At 43.5% G+C, this 23079-nt stretch overlaps 3 protein-coding genes across 5 annotated transcripts; all 3 read left to right on the forward strand.

Annotated features, from left to right (window-relative positions):
• Positions 1-145: 145 nt before the first annotated feature.
• On the forward strand, positions 146-12429 carry LOC143102179 (aconitate hydratase, mitochondrial-like). The gene is made up of 17 exons (XM_076265624.1): positions 146-194; positions 1274-1416; positions 3151-3409; positions 4293-4385; positions 4643-4801; positions 5011-5161; positions 5953-6057; positions 6174-6265; positions 6450-6555; positions 6766-6923; positions 7064-7137; positions 7331-7442; positions 7615-7893; positions 8307-8498; positions 8711-8843; positions 9191-9312; positions 9703-12429. The coding sequence occupies exons 1-17, from the start codon at positions 159-161 to the stop codon at positions 9835-9837; spliced, it is 2349 nt and encodes a 782-aa protein (XP_076121739.1). The 5' UTR covers positions 146-158; the 3' UTR covers positions 9838-12429.
• Positions 12430-12868: 439 nt separating this feature from the next.
• On the forward strand, positions 12869-16595 carry polr3h (polymerase (RNA) III (DNA directed) polypeptide H). 2 transcript variants are annotated; one of them, XM_076265654.1, is made up of 7 exons: positions 12869-13024; positions 13236-13350; positions 13553-13649; positions 13813-13899; positions 14771-14834; positions 15038-15251; positions 16026-16595. In XM_076265654.1, the coding sequence occupies exons 2-7, from the start codon at positions 13240-13242 to the stop codon at positions 16074-16076; spliced, it is 624 nt and encodes a 207-aa protein (XP_076121769.1). In that variant the 5' UTR covers positions 12869-13024; positions 13236-13239; the 3' UTR covers positions 16077-16595. The 2 variants fall into 2 exon arrangements, with proteins under 2 accessions (XP_076121769.1, XP_076121770.1); XM_076265655.1 differs by having other exon boundaries at positions 13239-13350.
• A 143-nt stretch (positions 16596-16738) lies between these two features.
• csdc2b (cold shock domain containing C2, RNA binding b) lies at positions 16739-22901 on the forward strand. 2 transcript variants are annotated; one of them, XM_076265657.1, is made up of 4 exons: positions 16739-17080; positions 18351-18787; positions 18902-19024; positions 21669-22901. In XM_076265657.1, exons 2-4 carry the CDS (start codon positions 18609-18611, stop codon positions 21829-21831), a joined length of 465 nt encoding a protein of 154 aa, XP_076121772.1. In that variant the 5' UTR covers positions 16739-17080; positions 18351-18608; the 3' UTR covers positions 21832-22901. The 2 variants fall into 2 exon arrangements, with proteins under 2 accessions (XP_076121772.1, XP_076121773.1); XM_076265658.1 differs by lacking the exon at positions 16739-17080 and having other exon boundaries at positions 17105-18787.
• Positions 22902-23079: the final 178 nt, after the last annotated feature.

A 23079-nucleotide genomic window follows, 5' to 3' on the forward strand; every position in this document is an offset into this window, starting at 1 on the left:
TGAAATCTAATTTAAATGATCTATAACATATTAGTCACAAAACGAAAATAATTCAAAGACCACTACAATTCTATACACCTGTCTGGATTACAAGACTGGGACGCTTTAAATGGAATTCCTTTCACGTCACACCCTAGCGACACATCGTTCAGCAAAATATGGCGTCCTACTGTATGACAGTTTCTCGGCTCCGGGTAAGAATCATATTTTACCATATAATCTAAACAGAAACGCGCGGTCAGTTGTGTGAATGACAAGGATATTTGACCATTTCGTAGCAGCTGTCATTCTTTCGTCTGAAAATCTCAAGTACAAAACGTTGCTTGACATCTTTCAGACTAACTACGCAGTTTCCCAGGTCACTGTGTCCCCGGTGGATATTGTTGCTAGCGACGTCTAACGCGGCAACGTTGCAGTTCATCAGAACAAACCGCGCATCAGGATTATATCCAATAGGCAACTTGGTTCGTTTTTAACGTGGAATTGTATTTTTCCCCGTTGTGTTTTTTTTTTTCAGCTTTAAATACATTCAAGCGTTTGTAGCTTGTGTTTTGTTGAACGGGTTTGATAGTAAGACCCCCAGCTGTTTGGAAGGTGATCACGACGTTATCTCGTGCTAAATGCAGTAGAATGTGTACAGTGATTGTGAACAAAAAGAGAGTCCACTTGATTTCTACCTAGATTTCAGTCTTGTTTATGAGACGGACGCTTATACCATGTCTTAATTGTCATAGTGGTCGCAAATCATGGGATGTCTACTCTATGAACTCTTTTGTTCTACTCCGGGATCCCAGTGAAATTATCATCAAATGCATTGTTTTTTTGTTTTGTTTTGTTCTATCAAAGTCTCTGGTGGCACTTGATACTTTATAGACTGCCAGCATGATCCTCCTGGCAGTTGTAGAATAATTCTTTTCGGGCAAATGTTTGCTATGTTAGCTTTGTTATATTTATAGTGAATACTCCCTTTGAGAATAGTTTGCTGTATAGTTGGGCACATTAGGTAAGATGATCTCCCCTTACATCCAAGGCAAAGGCACTGCACTAACACTGGCTGTGAAGGAGCAATTAGAGATTCTAAGTCATTTTGCAGTGTAGCCGTGTGCTCTGCTCAGGGTTTCAACAAACCTTTAGTGCTGAATGCTTTTGATGAATTGGTAGGCTACCTGACCTGTCATCCACAAAAAGCACTCTGGAGTCTTATTGCATAACATTACATTAACCTGTTGTGCTCTAGCAGCAAGTGATGAGTCGCTCTCTCTCTTTCTCTAAGCTTGTGCTAGGAGATGGGGCCAGGCGACTGCATGTCACAGCAGCTCTCAACGCCAAGGCAAAGGTGTCCATGAGCCGCTTCGAACCTGGCTCCAGCATCAACTATGAGGCCCTGAACACAAATATCAATATTGTGCGCAAGAGGTCAGTCCTAAGTCCTAATTCTTAAGAGCTCACACAACACTGTCCAAATGGATATCGGGGTCATTCCCGGTCTCAGATTTCGTTCAAACACTGGATCATGAAAAGGTCCCAAAACCAAGGCCTGTAACGTAGTTCTGTTCAAATCCTGTCTTCATATTTTTTAAGCCTTATAGTATTTTTTCTGAATTTAGGACTGTATATAAAATCAATGGGTAGGCCTATGCAGTACAAACTATATTCATGATCGCTGAACTTCATATTGAGAACATGGTTTCTTTAGTCTGGTTGGCACCAGACGCTTCTCAAATCTCAATTGTGATTGAGTGTGGGTCTGGAAAGGTTTCATTGACTTACGACTTCCAGGGGCGTAACCAGCAGTGAAATTAAACGTATTGGTGCATAAAACTCTTTTAAATTCGTCTATATCTGTTTAACCCTGTTGCCATCTCAGAGCAGCCATAGACCTCTGAAGTTCACCTACAAAAAAAGCTACCATCTTTGCCCATATAAGGAGATCCGGTATCTTGAGATTTTACCTATGGGAAATTTACATGGGGATTTGAAATTATCGCACCTGTTAAACTCTTGCGGGGACGACAAAATCAGAAATGCAAACATTTTGCTTTACACACTTTTGTCCTCTGCCTTCGAGTGGACATTGTGATCTCTGGTACGTGAAAGCGGCACACTTTGATTTTTGCTACCCCGGAGCTAACTTGCTAACTAACTTAGTGGCAAGTTGCATCGCAAGTTAGCTCTGGGGTAGCAAAAATCAAAATGTGCCGGACAAAAGTGTGTTTAGGAAAACGTTGACTTTTTCGTGCAAATACAGGATCTCAAATACAGGATCTCAAAGATGGCAGCTTTATTGTAGGCGAACTTCAGAGGTTTATTGGTGTTGCTTATGCCGGATAAGTGATTATGATTGGATCTTGGGTTTGTGGTGATTTGGAAATGGGCGTCAATGGTAACTTTTCCAGACAGAGCTGCATAGCAAATTCAGATTTGCTAACAGGTTCGTCTGGGTTCACTCAGACAATGCCTGTCTTCCATGCAACAAAGTTTGATCAGGCTGTGAATCAAGGGTGAAACATTGGAATTTAAGAAACATATTTTACAGCTGTTAACAGTTTTTGGACCTAAACATTATGTGGACAAACTTTGAGTAAAAACTGAGACCGTGTGGCAACCAGTTTCCTGGATTCTGTCTGATTAGACACAGAAGGACCAGTCAGCCAACTGCAATTGAAATATGTTGTTGTAGGCGCATGTCAATTCTATCATTCCACCGTAATTCTTGGAAATGGCTAATTGTTTTCAAATGAAAGACACAAAATGTGTGTTGTGCAATAGCCCAGGTTGAAAATGTAGTTGATGGATTCCATTTTGTTAAGAGATTGCAAGAGAACAGGCAAAATGTGTTATGTATAGATCCACGTGATTATAGACTGTATTAATGAAAGTCATCTACTTTAAATGTTTTCCACTTAAACTTGAATTATCATGTAGCCTACATGTGTAACAATGGTGGAATTTTGAGGTCTTCAAATCTTGAGGAACCATTTTGGCTACTTGGTTCTAATTAGTTTGCTGCATTGACAAACCAAATATGAATTGGTTACATGATCAATGTGTTACTCTTTGTCATTACTTAGTCATTATACCAAGTAAAGGAGCTGCTTACACAACCTGGTTTGGAGACTTGTAGACTTGCACCACTTTTGTCCTTTACAGGCTTAACCGTCCCCTTACCCTTTCGGAGAAGATTGTGTACGGGCACTTGGATAACCCCCATGAGCAGGATATTGAAAGGGGGCGCACGTACCTGCGCCTGCGGCCGGACCGCGTGGCCATGCAGGACGCCACAGCGCAGATGGCCATGCTGCAGTTCATCAGCAGTGGCCTGCCCAAGGTGGCCGTCCCTTCCACCATCCACTGCGACCATCTGATCGAGGCCCAGATTGGTGGAGCTGAGGACCTGCAGAGAGCCAAGGTGATGGGGGTGGAGCTGGGAGGCTAGAATGGAGGATGCTGTACAGTAATCTCCTGTGCATTAAACATATTTTGTATACACCACATGACCGTGTTTTACGCAAATAATAATAATTAAACATGACCTCATTGAGTCACAAAAAAACAACTACATTTCATGTGGTTATCATGTCCATTTATGGCACGTTTGAAACCACTTAGCTGTAGGTTGCGCCCACAAGGTGCTTAATAGCCCAATGAAGCAGAGCTTTTTATTTAAAAAGAAGAAGAATCCATATCCTACTTCAAATATTCAGGGGCGTAGCCTATTTGCGTTTACCACTAAAATTGTGTCTATGTCCATGACAATGACGCACGAATAAAGTCTATCAAAATAAAGGTCCAATATTAGATTTGATAAGGTAGCATTTGAAATGGGCATATACCTGTATACTGTATATATTTTTTTTTGTCAAGCTCTGCAACCCACCAAGAATGGTTCCACTTTTGTGTCCCAACTCACCAGTTAAGAAACACTGAGGAGAGAAGGCTGGAAGAAATGTGAAAAGAAAAAGTCATGTCAAGTCATGTCTATTTATAGAGCGCATTTAAAACAACAGTTGTTGAACCAATGTCCTGTACAAGCCATATACCGTATCAAAATAAACGTTTGGAAAGCAAAGGATAAAATTGGGAGGGATAAAAGGTCAAGCCGGTGTGTGGGCAAATGTTTTGGCAGAGTGCGGGAGAGTGCAGAGTGTTTAGCTGGATTAACACTTAACTGGATCCTGTGTTGAGTAACATGGATTAGAGGGATTCAGCGGCCTCGTGTGATGTTACAGAAAAGCAACCAGAATGTAACCTAAAGTTTGTGTTCTTTTCCGCCCTGCCCTTCCATGCCCCAGGAAATGAACCATGAGGTGTACAACTTCCTGGCAACAGCTGGAGCCAAATATGGAGTGGGTTTCTGGAAACCAGGGTCTGGAATCATTCACCAGGTGTGGTTTGTTATTGTACTGCATAAGAATACATTTACTTTATTATTTTCTTCTTGAAGCACCTCTCCTTGTAATTATTAAAGAATAGTCTTAAGTCATATGTTTTGCTAAGATTTAGGAAATTGCTTCTTGGCAGATGTATGCCATGCTCCATTATCGGTGCTATTTTTAACTAATGTGCACCATTTTTGGTTCTTATGAACCTTGCCACTGCTCATAAAGCTTCAATTATGATGTGTTTGTGTGAATGATTCCAGATCATTCTGGAAAACTACGCCTACCCAGGGGTCATGTTGATCGGCACAGACTCCCACACGCCAAATGGCGGGGGCCTGGGTTCCGTCTGCATTGGAGTTGGTGGAGCTGACGCTGTTGACGTCATGGCGGGCATCCCCTGGGAGCTCAAATGTCCTAAAGTGAGTTTCACTGCCTGTTTCCAGCCATAACTCGCTTTATAGGCTTCACTTCAGTGGCCTTGCATGTGTATACTGTAAACACTGGTGCCTGGAATTGCACCTTACTGGCTGCAACCCATATTCCCCTTTCTCTCTCTCTCTCTCTTTTTTTTCTCTTTCTTTCTTTCTTTCTTTCTTTCTTTCTTTCTTTCTTTCTTTCTCTCTCTCAGGTGATTGGTGTGAAGTTGACGGGTGCGCTCTCTGGCTGGACCTCTCCCAAGGACGTCATCCTGAAGGTGGCAGGCATCCTGACAGTTAAAGGAGGCACTGGAGCCATCGTGGAATACCATGGCCCTGGTGTGGACTCCATCTCCTGCACTGGTGAGGCCAAACTAATGAGCTCTTAAGATAAAATAACAGATTTGACAAATAATTTTACTTAATTATTTTAACAAACATTGATCACTCTAGGGAGGTTATATGAGGGCCTCTTAACACATTTGTAAAAGTAGTCTTTGTACTTAGACTTTTTACCTTTGGACACCATGGACACCAATTCTTCCAACTAGTGTCTGAAATACAAGTAACTAACAAGTCACTAACATAGATTATGAAGTCGAATAGGCTAGAAGAATTAAGGTCAAAAATCCTGTTTTATTCCTGTAGACCTACAGTCCCAACCTTAGTGCACCACTAAGCCAGCATGCTCAGCATGAAATGCAGCTGCATCCATAGATAAGATTGTCAGATACAAATTATTTTGCTTTCATTGGTGTTTGGTGAAGTAGTTAATTGTTGCTCTGATACCATTGTTTATTGTTGGGCCAGTATCTGCTTATTTAGTCTCTGCATGATAATTACTTAGACATGGAGTGGAGTTCACTCACCAACAAACATTCCACCTGGAATATTAAGTACTACTCTGAATGTGCATGGTCAAAGTTTTAGTACAAACCTATATGGAGTAGGACTTTAAACTTCTGCAAACTCGACTCATCTAATGTGCCTTTTTGGTCATCACAGTGTTCAGTGTGTGAGGGCAACCAGACGAGGAACGACTCAAGCATTGCAGCTGTAGTTTATGTAGTTGGTACTCCTTTCTAACCATAATTTACATGCATGTTTACTGTCGTTCCTTTGGAACCCGCCCCACCTGGATGTTCTGTATGCAGGTATGGCCACCATCTGCAACATGGGAGCTGAGATCGGAGCCACAACCTCCATCTTCCCCTACAACCACCGCATGAAGACCTACCTGGACAAGACAGGCCGCGCAGGTGAGTGTGTGCCCTTGCACAGTGGTGGATGATGGCTGTCTGGGAGAGTGGCCCTCCTCTGCTTTTTAGTTTTTTTAACTCTTCTTATTTCTGTGCCTCTCCTGTCTGTCTCACAGAGATTGCTGAGCTTGCTGATGAGTATAAGGAATGCCTCGTCCCAGACCCCGGCTGCCAGTACGACCAGCTGATTGAGATCAACCTCAGCGAAGTATGTCATGTCAACACAAATCATGTGTTATGTCGTTGAAGAAATATAATGGTCCGATGATGAATCTATCAGTTTTTATTTGCATGGCTACTGTATAGGAATAACAGTGTGCGTACTGCTCTACTCCGTAAGGGCCCACTCTAAGCTTCATGTTTCTAACAGTCTTTTAAATCCCTTCCTGCAGCTGCAGCCGCACATCAACGGCCCCTTCACTCCTGACCTGGCCCACGCCGTGTCTGACATCGGAGCTGTAGCTGAGAAGAGTGGCTGGCCCCTGGAAGTTAAAGTAGGTCAGTATTGACCACCATGCTGGAGGACATCTGACCAATGACTTATTTAGGTTCAACACTTGCATGAAGGACTTCATTCATTCTTCATTCAGCTAATGGCTGAATAAGTTAGATAAGAATAAGAGTAGTAGAATAAGAAGAGTAATAGTATAAGTAATAGAATATAAGAATAGTTCTTCATTTTCTGCATCCCACATTTGTTTGTGTCAGGTCTGATTGGCAGCTGCACTAACTCCAGTTATGAGGACATGGGTCGCGCTGCATCACTGGCCAAGCAAGCCCTAGACCGTGGGCTCAAGTGCAAGGCCCAGTTCACGGTGACCCCCGGCTCTGAGCAGATCCGCGCCACCATTGAAAGAGACGGATACGTAAGACAGTCCCATCAGCTATAGTTTGGTCAGATGCTGTGTACTATGCTATATGGCATCAGAGATTTGAGCGTAATGTCACTTCTTCACCTCTTAGTCCTCTCTGTGTCCCTGGTTCCTTTCCTCTCCTCCTGATGCAGGCCCAGATCCTGAGGGATGTTGGAGGTGTGGTGCTCGCCAATGCCTGTGGGCCCTGCATTGGACAATGGGACAGGTGATGGCCTTTTTTTCTGGCTGCATGAAAACTATTTTTCTATTGCTCTTTCTCTTTCCCTTGGCGGTCAGCCAAACCTTGGCTTTCGTTTAAAAGCCTTTCAAATTCATACTCTTTTGTATCTGAAGCTTCTTTAGCCATTGAGTGCATATATTTTCTGTAACACTTCTGTTTTTCCTAAATCTCCCAACAGGCAGGATGTGAAGAAGGGAGAGAAGAACACCATCGTCACCTCCTTCAACAGGAACTTCACGGCCAGGAATGACGCCAATCCAGCCACCCATGCTTTCGTGACTTCCCCCGAGGTACGAGTCACAATGATGACCTGAAAAAGTGCAGTGTTCTGTCATGAAATGCCCTCATTAAATGCCTTTTTAGCAAATGCTTTTTATAAAATAATGTTACCAGGATCAAAATCCTCTGTCTGTGTGTGGTCTCTCTGGGCGCCCATTCCTTTTATTTTCTCTCATCCATCAGATTGTCACAGCGCTGGCCATTGCCGGCACGCTGAACTTCAACCCCGAGAAGGACTTCCTCACCGCTCCCAATGGTGAGAAGTTCAAGCTGGTCCCCCCCACTGGTGACGAGCTGCCCTCCCGTGACTTTGACCCGGGCCAGGACACCTACCAGCACCCCCCATCTGATGGCAGTGGCGTCTCGGTGGACGTCAACCCAGCCAGCAACCGCCTGCAGCTACTGGAGCCCTTCGACAAGTGGAGTGGAAAGGACCTGGAGAACATGGCCATCCTCATCAAGGTACGGGCCTGGAAGATGAGGGATATGGGAGGGGAGATGAAAAAGAAAATAAATAAAACAATTGTGTGACAATTCCTCAGGTGTGTAATGGATTTCATTCATTTGTGTGCATCATCAGGGAAGATCTCCAAGGCATGTCTAGCATAACCCACGCTGTATTCTTGTCAAGAGCAATTGGAAGACATTATTAGATGATAGACTTTAGGAGACCTTTTAAATCTTAGCTCTTCTAGAAGTGGGTTCTCAAGGGGTTAGGAGTTCCACAAACATGGAAGTTGGCCTGTATAATCTGTCTTCTCAGTAATACAAAATAAATGTGTTATAAACTCTAAAGCTTTTGTAAATGACCGTATCTGTCTGATATCTTCTCAAACCTTCCATCCTCTGTCTACTCTCACTCCTGCCCACCTCAGGTGAAAGGCAAGTGCACAACTGACCACATCAGTGCTGCCGGCCCTTGGCTCAAGTTCCGCGGCCACCTGGACAACATCTCCAACAACATGCTGATTGGTGCCGTTAACAGCGAAAATGATGCCGTCAATAAGATCAAGAACGTCCTGACTGGAGAGTACGGAGGCGTCCCTGACGTGGCCCGCCATTACAAGGTGAGGAGAGGGGGAGACACAGGAGACATCCTTTCACCCTTGATCAAGAAATGCAGAATGGAATATTGGAATTGTCTTGTAATGTCTGCATTACCTTTTCAAACTGCACACTTATTGTCTCTGATACCATATTTCTATTACTATCATATGTCTAGTGTGTACAGTGCCATTCCCACTTTCCCACTCTGTCACTCTTCCTCTCCCTCCCCCAGGCCAATGGGTTGTCATGGGTGGTCGTGGGCGATGAGAACTACGGAGAGGGATCCAGCAGGGAGCATGCAGCCCTGGAGCCACGCCACCTGGGGGGCAGGGCCATCATTGTCAAGAGCTTCGCCAGGATCCACGGTACATGCATGTGTGTGGGTGGAGGGGGAGAAGACCGATGACAGTTTCTGGATGGAGAGTTTGGCTCAAACTTGCAGGTGGACAGAAAGGTCATAAAGAAACATGATACTCTGTTTTTGCCAGTGGCTTAAGCTGGGTGCTTTGCATCATCTGGTGTTCTGGTGTTCTGAACGGGCCTGTATTAAAAGAAAGTATGGCGGGTATGGTTTGAAATGTTGTTGTGACAAACTGTATAACTGCCAGCATGCACTTAATTCACACTGCTGAGTGATTTGGAACGACAGTTTTGCTTATGTTCCACTCTCTGGTCAAATCGACTCTTTCCTGTTCCTTCTCCATCTGAACAGAGACCAATCTGAAAAAACAGGGGCTGCTGCCTCTCACCTTCAATGACCCGGCTGACTATGACAAGATCCGCCCCGACGACAAGATCTCCATCAAAGGACTCACGACCTTTGCCCCCGGGAAGGTGAGGACCGCACAGTGCATGAGTTCAACCGCACGTGGTTTGAATTGAGTACAGCACAGAACATGAATAATCCAGAGTGCTTTCAGACTTCACTCAGCCTCATTCACATAGCGTTCACCTTTTGAGTATGGCAGCCTCATTCACATAGCGTTCACCTTTTGAGTATGGCAGCCGCATTCACATAGCGTTCACCTTTTGAGTATGGCAGCCGCATTCACATAGCGTTCACCTTTTGAGTATGGCAGCCGCATTCACATAGCGTTCACCTTTTGAGTATGGCAGCCGCATTCACATAGCGTTCACCGTTTGAGTATGGCAGCCGCATGAAATATGAGTATGAACAAACTCCAGTTGTCCGTGTCTCTCATCTCCTCCCTTGTTGGCCTGTAGCCCCTCACGGCAGTGATCACCCACGGCGATGGCAGCCAGGACACCATCCAGCTGAACCACTCCTTCAATGAGACGCAGATCGGGTGGTTCCAGTCTGGGAGTGCCCTGAACAGGATGAAGGATCTGCAGCACTAAGGAGGAGGAGGAGAAGAAGGAGAGGCCTCAAGGACGAGAGGCAGGGCTAGTCAAGACTGAAGGGGGGTGGGGTGGGGGGTGGGGGGGGGGGGGTAAAGCATGCACTCCAAACAAAAACAGAAAAGAAAAGATTAAAGTAATTTGTCTCCTTTCCCCAGACCCAGACACCCCCACACATCCACTCGTAACTGCCGCCAACTGATCATTGCACCCACAACTACACATGCATACATGCTCACAGACACACACACACACACCCCTCAGGTCGCTGTATGAATTGAACGCGCACACCCCTAAGCCCCCCCCCCAGACACACACACACACACACACACACACACACACTTGCACACTCAGGCATGTGGTCACTTGAAAATGTAGAATCTCATGTCCATTATCAGGGAGACCTAAAAGACACACACACACACACACACACACACACACACACACACGTTCAGGAAGGCTAGATTTGGTCCTTATCCATGCTACTGCAGATGACTTAGCTTTGTATGGTCAACATTGGCCATTTGTTACTGTTGTTACTGATACTGTAAGCATAGTAATGAGTGCTCCCTGCACACTAATAACGCAAGTATTGTGTTACACACTTTCTGTATAGTAACACTGGTTATATTTTGTTATGTCTGATAGCTCTATACCATGTACTCCATGTTACTGTTGTGGGGAGTAGAGGAGCAGAGACCTCAGAAACTAGTCAGTCCTCTGATGGAGATGGCTTGCTCGCTTATGTGTTGACTGGGTCTGAGTTGTTGAGCATGTCCCCTCCAGGAAGCGGTTGTTCTGTAAAGCTTGACTTACTTACTGTAGCAGGGTAAGCCCTCATTATATGCAGTAGGTAGAAGGGTGCCGAAACCACCTGTGGTTGGTTAACAGGGTAGAGGTGCAGCTTTTACACCTGTGGTTGGTTAACAGGGTAGAGGTGCAGCTTTTATACCTGTCCTGCCGCTCGTGTGTGTGTGTGTGTGTCTGTGTGTGTGTCTGACTCATTGGTCATTTCTTTCTTTAATCCCTGAGGACATCTGCCTGATCGTCCTTTAAGCCGGCCTCCTCTTTGTGCTGACCTCCCTGCTGAGTCATTCCCTGCCTGGGGTGACATCTTGTCGGTCTTCGTTGTGAAAAATTAAACGCACAATCTACAGTGTGCAGTGCACCTGTGTGTAGCGCATATTCTTGCAGCACGCAGATGCTCTGTCACTTTCGTACCACTAGCGCTTCACTCCTTAATAGCTGAGCATAGTGTTAGATGTTATTATGATGATATTTAAATCTTTAAAATAATCAGAGGAGGTTTGAAAAACCGTTATTCCCTGTTGTATGGGTTGTATAGTTCTAAAAAATTCACAGTGACCGCATATTAAAGCTGAGATTATTATGTATGAATGTGATTTGAAAGGTTTAGGGGGCCTTTGCCAGTTACTCTTTCCTGTATTTTAAACTTGATTGTGACTTGTGGTCTCACTCACTAGATCTATGATAGGTGTACTGTAATGAACCATGCAATTGAACGACCCCTTGCTATTGTTAGGTTCCATTTCATTTGTCAGCACCTTTAGATTAATATTATGCCTTTTGATGAAATCGCTATTCCATTTGTAGACTATTCCATGATAAATGTGATTTTATGTGATTGTGTGTAGGACCTGTAAGTGACAATGGCTCCCTATCTTGGCACATGTAACTTATATTAATATAGCCGCACATTGCGTACCTAAGTGTGTATTTACATATGATATGTAAAGGAGAATGAATAACCAGAAAACTACACATTCCTCCTGTGTGTGTCGGTCCCAGGTTACAGACTCTAGCATGAGAATGTCGGTCAGAAGGGGAAGTCGTGATGATTGAGACCTATTTAGGGCATCCATTAGGACTTGCTTGAAATGCTTCCAGAAATCAAGGCAAATTGATGGATAAACAAACCTGTGAAGGATGAGAAATATCATGTGTTCATTGAGTGTAAATTAACAGCATTTCATGCAAATTTTGATCATCGTTGTAAGGGGTGAGAATTTCTAAACCTTTGCTGCAATTGCCAAAGATGCCTCAATGTGGTATTGTACAGAATATATGTGTGAAACCCAGATATGTCAAATGGAAGCTTGGATTGAGAGACTGTTGTCAGGGTCTTTGATGTGTTTTTATTTTGTAAGTGAAATACCACCAGGCATGCACTGTGTAACCACTTTATAGCAGACTAAATTTTAACACAGTATTTCCAGAAGAATCTTTTGACAAACTATATTCAGTATTGACATGACATGGTCCCCTCAAACAATCACCCCATGCACAGAATTTATCATAAATTTATCATAAAGTCTCTGCTTACACTGTGATTTAATGTAAAGCAATGTGGTTCCAATGTGTTGCTTTTCAGGTGCTCCTCTTGGAGTAGGGCGGGCTGTCTTCTGTGAAGCTCTCCCAACACTGACTGAATCGGTTCTGTCTCTTCAGCAGATTCTGAGGTTGATTGTGTTACAGTTAGGGATGCAAATGCTTAGTTCCATTTCCAGCAAGGTGCAATGAAAGAGATGTCAGAGAATTCCTTTATAATGGTAAATAAACTATTTATCAGACTATTGTGGTTTGTTTTATTTATTTTATTCTGACTTTTTTGGTGTTAAGTGAATGAGTAGTTGAGAATAAAGCAAGTGCTAAAATACTCCTGCTTTCAATTTCTGAAGAAAAAAAAAAGTTAAATGTTGTGTACGTAGTACTCCACTCTGACGTGGTTATGGGGAATGTGTACCACATTTGAGGGATGGAAATTATGCTACTTGTACTTTATAGATATCATATTCAGGGAAATAACAATTGGGGTAAAAAAAGGCCTACATTGAAGCCAATGTATATATTTATTATTTATATTAATATATGATATACATATTACGACCCCCCTCTCTCTCCTCAAAGTAGCTGCAGCCCTTTAGGACTTGTGATTCGTGCTTCTCAGTTGTTTTGCTTTTACGACTTGCCGTGTGTTGATGCACACTGTCGTGACACGGCACGTGTGGCAATTTACCGTCAATGGATACATAAATTGAGCCACACGTTTGGCGTGACAGCACTTAAAAATGTTACACAATTAAGGGTAATGGAACGTACAAATGGATGATAAGCGCCTTCCTTGTACTGAGTGACTCATGTATAACTGCTGAACAGTTTCGACAAGGTAGTTAACATTTGCATTAGGCCTACTTTAAACATGATAGCTGGCTAGCAACTTAGCTAGCTAACGTTAGTTAACGTCAAGGAAATATTTCAACGTTACTTTTCCCATGTGTTGCTACATTGACATCATGCCCACTTTAGCTAGGTTACTATTAGTTGTCATTCAAAGTCATCTGTTACAATGTAATGTTGTCGCTTGTCGCTATGTTTAGCAGGATGTTTGTTTTGGTTGAGATGGTCGATACTGTGAGGATTCCTCCATGGAACTTTCAGAGGCAGCTCAATGAAGCTGTTACAGAGGAACTCAATAAAAAATTGGCGAACAAGGTAAGAGATGTCCTTACCTTAGTTAGTACATTGGCCCATGTTTGTCACTGTAATTTCACAAAGGAAAATAAATCATTGACAGACAGCTTCGTTTTAGAATTTTAGCATTGCAAAATGATTGTCAGATGTGTAGGTCAGATTTTATATGTCAAATCTTAACGTTATGTTAACTGTTAAGATGTGTCGGTGTTAATGTTTCCAGGTGGTTTACAATGTTGGACTGTGCATCTGTCTTTATGACATAATAAAGTTGGAGGACTCCTACATATTCCCTGGTGACGGTGCCTCTCACACAAAAGGTACCTTCAAAGATCCTTGATTACTAGCTTTAACCCTCTCTGGTAACTTTCTTACACTTCCCCTTTTGCAGGGGTGGCTAACAGTCTGGCATGAAGCTGTTTCTGTAGAATTGCAGTCATAATTGGACCTTTATGAGCTGTTCATACATTTCCTTTTCCTCAGTCCATTTCAGGTATGTGGTGTTCCACCCATTCTTGGATGAGATACTTGTGGGCAAAATTAAATACTGCAGCCAGGAGGGGGTACACGGTGAGAAATGATGGTGACCAGATGAATAAAACATTTGTTTCTATGTTTGCTTTTGTCTTTTAACCATCCTAAATAGCATGTAAGGTAAAGTGAAACCTTTATGATGCCAGTGGCTTAGGTTGCATGATGGTCAGTGTCATTGTCTGCCCCACTTCTAGAGGAAAATCATTTTGGGCCCTAATTTGATCAATGGGTAAGAAAGTGCAAAGTCTTAATTCTAACTAAAGCTAATTTAGCAACTAGGGTATATCAGTTTGCGAATTAACAATGATACCCCCATACGCCACACGGGACCTATAGGCTAGTTCATGCACATGAACTTTGCTTGTTGATAGACTTTGCGCTTTGCCTGCCTTTTAAAAATAGGGCCTTAAGTGTCACTTTGTGCTCTGTAGCTGCCAAAATATGAAGGGTTAGTGTCAGTAACAGGACATCTGGTTATTTGTTAGTTGTGGAAGTCGCTCTCTGCCAACCTATTATTTGAGTGCTAGTTTGTTGTAAATGTAAATATAAATCAGGTTTCTAGGCCAAGTATACTGGCGTATACAAGGAATTTGGTCTCTGCATTTATCCCATCTGTGAATTAGTGAACACACAGAGCACACAGTGAACACACAGTGAGGTGAAGCACACACTAACCCAGAGCAGTGAGCCTTGCTACAGTGGCACTCGGGGAGCAGTGAGGGGTTAGGTGCCTTGCTGAAGGGCACTTCAGCCGTTCCTACTGGTCGGGGATCGAACTGGCAACCCTTCGGTTACAAGCCCGAAGCCCTAACCAGTAGGCCACGACTTGCTGCTGTTGACACTGACTGCTTCATTTTACTGCTGTGCATGACTGAGTATTTTACCTGGTCTTTTTTTGGGTTTCTAGTCAGTCTTGGATTTTTTGATGACATAGTCATTCCTCCAGAGTCTTTACAACAGCCTGCTAAATTGTATCCTTCTCTTTGATGGAAAAATTCTTGGAAATGTAAAGTATTTGCTGTAGATGACATTGAGTTAATGTTATCTGAATGTTTGTCTTTTTTTGCTGGATGGTGCTGGTGGTGCAGAATCTGCTTGTATATAGCAGGGGTGTGTGTGCGCGCGCAAGTATACACTGACCACATTGAGATATGTACCTTAACTGCAACACAAGTGATGAGGCAGAGCAGGTATGGCTGTGGGAGTATGAGACAGACGAGGGAGCCCACGACCTCTACATGGACCAGGGCGAGGAGATCCGCTTCCGGGTTTCAGATGAGCTCTTCCTGGACACCTCGCCCACGGGGCCGAGTAAGGCCTCAGAGACGCCAGCAGCACCAGGTGCACCAGAGACTGAGCAGAAGAAAGAGGCTCCATACACACTCATAGTAAGAGACATTTTATGAAAGGCTACTTGGATGGTCTTTGTTTCCTGTGTATGTTTGGCTGGGTGTATTGAAAAACTTTGGTTATGTTATCACAGTTGTGTAAAATTTATTATTTTTAATATGTCTTACCCCACCCCCTAAATGTCCTTGTTTTGAATGTGTCGCTTCACTGTCACATCTTTAATTATTGTACTTCCTTCCACTATTGTGTGTGTGTTTGTTGTTTTTATGTGTGTTATGTAAATGGATGCCTTGATTTCCTTGGGGATTAATAAATACAGGGTTCCCACAGGTCATGGAATTTCTGGAATATCATGGAATTTTGAGTCTATTCCAGACATGGAAAGTCAGGGAATATCAGGGAATTTTGTTGTAGCATATACTTGCCAAAACACATTAATACAAATGTATTTCCACACAGAATTGGTGTATATCTGGTTATTAGCTTTACTGCATGTTTGAGTGGTGATGGTTAGCCCAACTTTGTTTCTTCAATACCCATTTATTCATATTCCGCTCTAAAAAAAGTCAAAGATTATTGAACGCTATGCGGCTGCTCATAAATCTTCTCATTATAGGTCATGGAAATCCAGATTTTTTTGTCAGGGAAAAGTCATGGAATTTTACACTTGACTTAGAGTGGGAACCCTGTCAATACTTGTCTGTCTGTCTAATTAATAGCTATAATACTTATATAACAACCTTAACTGCCTTTTAGTTGTCTTTTCATGTACAAATAATTCAATTTTTACAGCTTGTCCATCTCTGTTTCAGGGCTCTATAAGTGAACCAGGCTTGGGTCTTCTGTCGTGGTGGAACAACTAGTTAATGGAGGGTTGATGCCACACAAAAGGACAAGTTGCCATCCCTAGCCACTGAATGAACCTTATGCCCTCTTCAGCTATAAGTATGAATCACCCAAAATCTGCTACTGTTGTAATTATGGTCGTTACACAGTTGAAGGATTGGCTCTAGATGGTCGTAGTATATGGTCGTATTATGTTTTGTAATGAAAGCAAAGCACTGTTTCTTTAGGCTGCACACAGTTACTCTTAATCCATTATCAGACTCCATCAATTCCTCTTTGGAAACATACTTGTTGCAGAAACTTACTAGAGTTTTGTTTGAAAAATCTATTTATTTATATCTGAAAATTTGAAAAGGGCCAATGAGAACCAAGTGTTTCAGATTCATTCCTGTCTGAATAATTGTAATCTCGAGAATGTTAACAGTATGTCTCTCCAGCACATGGCAGTGATGAATTTGACATGTTGTGTGGATGAACTTTGTATTTGCATAATGTGTCTCGAATTTAATAAATATTGGAATGCTGCTTTCCATGAAGCTTTTTCAATCTATTGAATGGTTTGGTAGGCTAGGACCTATAAGCATTTCCCTCTGTAAGTCATGTGTATGGTGCGGTCTTGTTTTTGTGTGCTTCTGGTACATTTAAAAACACTAACATCACACGGCCATGACTGTTGGATCATTAAAGGGCATGTAGTCACGCATCTGCTCTATTCCTGTTTGTAAGCAAGCGCACATTTTTTAAATAACGTCACCTCCATAGTGTCCCATTCCCGGTATGCTTGAGCTGTCATAGCGCGGGCTTCTCTCTTCACGCCCACGAACTCACGCCCTTGTCTTCACTACCAACGGTGGAATCCCAGCCAGCTGCGCAAGCAGCCATTCCCGGGGAGCTGGGTATTCCACTGATACACGCGCCGTTACGTGATTTATTTATTTATTTGTAGGCTAGTTATATAATAGCGAGTGACAAGACATATGCATTTTCGACCTCGACTGTCAAACGAACTTCATTTTTTATGGTAAGTAGCCTTTTCAAATTGTAGTCTCCAATGTTTGTCCTTGATGACTAGTGATGCGCGGGACTCTTGTTGATTGTCTGCCTTTCTGTTGTAGAATGGCAACAATGAGGAATAGGTCCGCATATGTGACTCTCCTCTGTTAGTTAATGAGTCGTCTTGAATTATTTTAGTGACTTAACTACGAGCCTAGCCATTTTGCTTCCCTTGCCCACTCCCTTTTGTCTCATCACCCTTAAGAATTTTCTGGAATCTGAGTGCATGATTTCATCACCAGTTTAGAACGGAGCACGGGGTTCATTGCGGATGCTCGTAGGCTACTTTCATCTTCAGACTTCTAATCGCAAGTTGTTGTAATACACTCTTTTTATAAGATTATAATAATTGGGCACATTTTTAGCGTGTGTAATTTTGTCTGTAGGTTTATCACCCTGGCAAACCAAGCTGTTGTGAACTTCCCTGTCGCATCACTGGCATGATTACAAAAGCACCAGACCGTTGCATATTTTATATTATTTCTTCACTGGTATTGTTGTGGTATAGGCTAGATGTTTTGATGTTTTTTGCCATTTCAATAACGTTCAAACGTTACTATCGGTTAATTACAGCCAAGGGCTGGTCGATGTCGTGCTGGATAGCTCGATGACGTAAGAAGCACAACACTAGCGTGATCGTGATGCCAGCATCACTGACGAGGGCGCGGATGAACGTGCAGAGCAGCAGTGAGTGGCCTTTAGAGTAGGCTAACCTTGATCTTGTATTGGTCCAGGATAAGAAATGGTATCTTAGATGGCACAGTGTATCTTTCGATGCCCTGGAAGCACACAGTGCTCTTACAGCCTGCGCCTCATAGCAAACACATTGTCTCAATTTGTACCAGCGAGTCTTGATGCACAATAGTGCTTTTGTGTGCGAAGGTATCCAGTGTGGCCTCACATGGCTACACTGTGTCTCTGTTTACCAATCCCTCTGCTTTTAGTGACCCTGCTTATATGCAAACAAATCCACTGTGCTGTAGGCTACATACAGATATTTGGCATTTTGCGTTGTAGTAGAAATAGGCTAGAGAATAGAGAATTATGTTTTTTGGTACTTTATTACCTTTTGGTGCTCTCAACTTTTACATTAGAAGAATGGCATATTCTCTTGTTTCTCTGTAATTTTATCAGTTGATATCTACTGAAATATCAAACTTATTTTTTTTTTTTTACATTCTCTGCAAATAATATCTAACGTTCTAAGTAAAACTATCTCTGCTGTCTCTCCCTTATAGAAAGTCCAGGGGCTTTGAATCTTTCACATTTTGTCAGTGCACCAGTCAGACACACACTACATCAGTAAGCTTTAAAATACAAACAAAGTAGGTAAAAAAACAACAGAATTAGGATCACATCTAAGAACTAAGTATCACATCTAGCCAGGACGTAACTCTCCAATCCACCAGCACAGCCTGTAGGCCTTCTACCAAAGCCCCACCACCAGCTCCTGTTCTACCATTCCACAAGGCGAGAGGAAGAATATTGTTGCTGTTATGGCGGATCCAACCCTGTCCTCTCCCACGGACCCATCACTGCGGTCACCCCGAAACACACCCTTCTCCCTGTCCTTCCCCGTCCTGCGGGAAGGAAGCCGCGTGTGGGAGAGGGCACCGCCAGTTCCAGGGGAGCTGCCAAGCCCGTTGCCCACCAAGCGCACCCGCACCTACTCGGCGTAAGGACTCTCCTGACTTTTGAGTCTCTGTCCATATGCTTCCGTTTCCTGTGGCTTGATTAACTTCCTGGTGCTCAATGTTTCTGTGTCTGTACTTTGCTTTCCGCTTACCAGCACGGTGCGGGCCACCTCAGGACCAGTCTTCAAGGGTGTGTGCAAAAACTTCTCCAGGTCACAGGGGCATGGCTACATCCGTCCTTCCCACGGTGGGGAAGACATATTTGTCCACATCTCCGAGTAAGTTGCTTTGTCGCAGAGGCAACACTTAACACTTAATCTAAATCAATTCTAAAAACAGTATCCACATAGTGGTGATTAATCAATCAGAGGCGCTTGCAATGACTGAGGCAGGGACTGAGCCTTTGATTCTCTGTGCATAGTAAGGTAAGGTAAGGTGCTCTGTGTGAATGAGTGTCATGGTGATAGTGCAAGTAAGTCCAACAGTGCAACAATGCAGAAATAAAGTAAAGTTATGTATATATATCTATATATTTAACTATTTTAAGAAAAGGTACAGTTCGGCTGTGGCATGGAGGGAGGGGTTATGCATATGTGCTAATGTGCTAATATAGCACGCAAACAGTGAGGCAGAAAGACAGTGGTAAAAGTGGCTAGTGGACAGACAGTATCCAAACATAGAGGGGGTGAAGAGGCAGACAGACTATGCAGAGAAGTCTATCTCTCCTCTTCCCTTTAGTGAGGCATTGAACAGTTCAATGGCCCTGGGGACAAATGACTTCCTCAGCCTTTCAGTTGTGCATGGCAGTGAGCGAAGTCTCCAGCTGATCAAGCTCTTGCTTTTTAATAGTGCTGTAGAGTGGATGACATTCATTGTCCAAGATGTTGATCAGTTTGTTCAGGGTCCTTTTGTCAGATATTGAAGTGATGCACTCCAGTTCAGCTCCCACTACAGAGCCAGCCTTCCTTACCAGCCTGTCAAGTCGCCCAGCATCCTTCTTCTTTGCGCTTCCTCCCCAGCATACCACTGCATAGAAGAGGACGCTGGCCACAACAGACTGGTAGAACATCCTGAGGAGCTTGATGCACACATTGAAGGACCGCAGCCTCCTCAGGAAGTACAGCCTGCTCTGTCCTTTCTTGTAGAGTGCATCAGTGTTGGCTGACCAGTCCAGTTTATTGTCCAGGTGGAGACCCAGATACTTGTAGGTGCTAACCACCTCCACATTGACCCCATCAATGGAGACTGGTAGCAGAGTGGGCTTAGACCTGCGGAAATCCACCACCATCTCCTTGGTCTTTGAAGTGTTGAGTTTAAGGTGATTGAGTTTGCACCAATGCACAAAGTCCACCAGGCTCCTGTACTCCTCCTCTTGCTCGTCCCTGATACACCCCACAATTGCAGTATCGTCAGAAAACTACTGCATGTGGCATGACTCGGTGTTGTAGCAGAAGTCAGATGTGTACAGGGTGAACAGGACTGGAGAGAGCACAGTTCCCTGTGGCGCTCCGGTGCTGCTGATCACAGTGTCAGAGAGACAGTTCTTCAGTCAGACGAACTGCGGTCGCTCGGTCAGGTAATCTGTAATCCAGGTTACCAGGTGAGCGTCCACACCCATCTGCAAGAGCTTGTCTCCCAGTCCGAGGGGTTGGATGGTGTTAAAAGCACTTGAGAAATCAAAGAACATGATTCTCACAGCACTTTTCCCCTTGTCTAGGTGAGAATGTGTCCTGTGTAGAAGATAAGTGATGGCGTCGTCCACGCCCACTTTCTCCTGGTATGCAAACTGTAACGGGTCTAGTGCATGGCGTACCTGGGGTCTGAGCATACCTAAGACCAGTCGCTCCATTGTTTTTATCACATTTGATGTTAGAGCGACAGGGCTGAAGTCATTAAGCTCACTGGGGTGTGGCTTCTTGGGGACGGGGGTGAGACATGATGTCTTCCACAGTGTTGGAACTTGTCCGAGACGTAGACTCCAGTTGAAGATGTGCTTCAGTGGCTCCCCCAGTTCAGCAGCACAGGCCTTGAGCAGCCTTGGACACAGTCTGTCAGGCCCGGCTGCCTTACGAGGATGAAGTTTTTTTAAAAGATAACTTACTTGATCAGCTGTAATGATGGGGGGGATGAGGGGGAGGAGGAGGAGGGATGCTTCTGAGAGGGTTGTCGTGTGGCTAGAGACTGATGGCCGTTGGCTGAAGCCATTGTTGCCGCACTACTCGTGGTCACCATGTGGGGGAGAGGTGCGATAGCCTGATCAGCAGTGATGATGGAGGGGGGAGGGGAGGGGTGCAGCATCTGGGGTCTGTGTGTCTGATGGCTGTTGACTGAAGTCGTTGTCACCTCGTTGTTCGTGGTCGCCATGTGGGGGAGGGGTGCAATATCCAGTGATGGTGGGGGTGAGTGTTGCACTGGTAATGAGGTGGGGTGGGGGATGACCACCTCCTTGATGCCCCTGTCAGGGTAGCCAGAGTTTTGGACACCTCAACAGGCACAGGCAAGGAGGCATCAGGTGGGGGCAGGGCGTGGGGTGATGGGGCTCAGATCGTTTGATGTCCCCGGGATGCAGAGCTGGAGAGACTGGGAGGTGGGGGTGGGGCAGGCACGCAAACAAGATGGTTCAAATCATGGTTCCAGTTCACAAAATTAGTTGTGTAATGTTCCTCCTTTTGTTGTCTTTATCATTACACAACTTTTCCAGCTTTTTGCTGCTCCCGTCCTAACTTTTTTGAGACATGTTGCTGACATCAAATTCAAAATGTGCTTATATTTTCCATGAAATAGTCACATTTCTCTCCTTCAACAATTGATGTGCTGTGTTTGAACTATTCTCAATTAAATATAGGGTTGACATAATTTGTAAATAATAGAATTCTTTTTTATAGCATTCTAAAATGTCCCTCTTTGTTTTGTGTCTCATAGCATCGAAGGGGAGTATGTGCCAGTGGAGGGGGACGAGGTCACCTACAAGGTCTGCCCCGTTCCACCCAAAAACCTCAAGGTCCAGGCCGTGGATGTGGTCATCACTCACCTGAACCCAGGAACGAAGCATGAGACCTGGTCAGGCCAGATAATCAGCTCCTAGGCTCTGGTCCTGGTCCTGGTCCTCTGAACACAGCGGGAAGGGTGGGGAGGGTTGGGGTGGGTCGGAGCAGAGCGGGGCGGGGTGGCTGGTAAAGGAAGAAGAGGGGAGCTCAGGTTAGATGGAGTTACTGTGAAAGGTGGATGGAAGTGAGAAATGGGACACTGAAGGTTGCTGGATAAGCATCTTGAAGGGAAATTCCAAGTTGACAGAAGAATTGGAAACCAAAGTTGTGTTGGTTGTTGTGTCAGGGCGTGGGAATGTAAGGCAAGACACAGGGGATGCTCGATACAATGAGATAGAGACCAATTTACTTGAGTGGGAGTCTATGATGGTAACACAAGCAATGATTATTGTTCTTCTGAGTACAGTCAGCACCTGGCTTGTTACTTTGGCCTTTATTTATTTAGATATTTATTTTCTAATTTATTACTCTTATTTTGTTTGTGTTTGGTTGCTAGGATAAGGGATTTTCAATGTAAAATTATACGCTGGATTGGGATCCATAGTCAAAGAAGACATTTATGACTTGAATACAATTTACTGCCAAACTTACCACAACACCCATACTGAAACAATTGGGGCTATTCAGGGCAAATAATCAGCTTCTATGTAGATACCTATCAGAACTTTGTCAAAGCAGCCGTAGCCATATCAAAATAATTGTGTGAGTAAAAGAACACTTTAAATTGTAGTTACTATAGTTAGTTATTTTCTACAAAACAATAATTTTCCAACTCAGAATACGCAAAATCATATATATTAAGGATTAGAGGTATTTTGAAATAACTGTTAAGTCATCCAAACATTCATCATGTAATTGGTTGTGGATTAATTGCATGTTTCCACCTTATTTATTTTTATTTTTTGATTCAGAGTTCTATGCATCTTTTCTATGCTTGAGTTTGTCAGTATTTGACTTTATTTCATGTAATGTTTGTGGTACTATATGTACTTTCATATTTAAATATTGAGTTGGTACATTTCTGAGCACTTTTCTTTCCGGTCAGATCACTGTGACTGGTGTTAGAAGTAATCTTAATGTGAATTTGAGAGTTATTAAACAATTTATGATTAAGATATGTAGTTGTGCTGGCTTCTCTTTTTATATTGTAATATCATATATCATTTATTATTCTGAATAACTTTCCTGAATAGTGCTGGTCCTTAATGTATTACCCTAACATTAATATAACACGGTAGTCTGACTGACAGTGTATCTGGATAATGAATCCCATTTTGAAATGATAG

This window comes from Alosa pseudoharengus, unplaced genomic scaffold, assembly GCF_046254945.1.
Source record: "Alosa pseudoharengus isolate Yale_2024_CS ecotype anadromous, Long Island Sound unplaced genomic scaffold, YU_APseudo_1.1 YU_APseudo_1.1_scf_4, whole genome shotgun sequence".
Taxonomy (NCBI): domain Eukaryota; kingdom Metazoa; phylum Chordata; class Actinopteri; order Clupeiformes; family Clupeidae; genus Alosa; species Alosa pseudoharengus.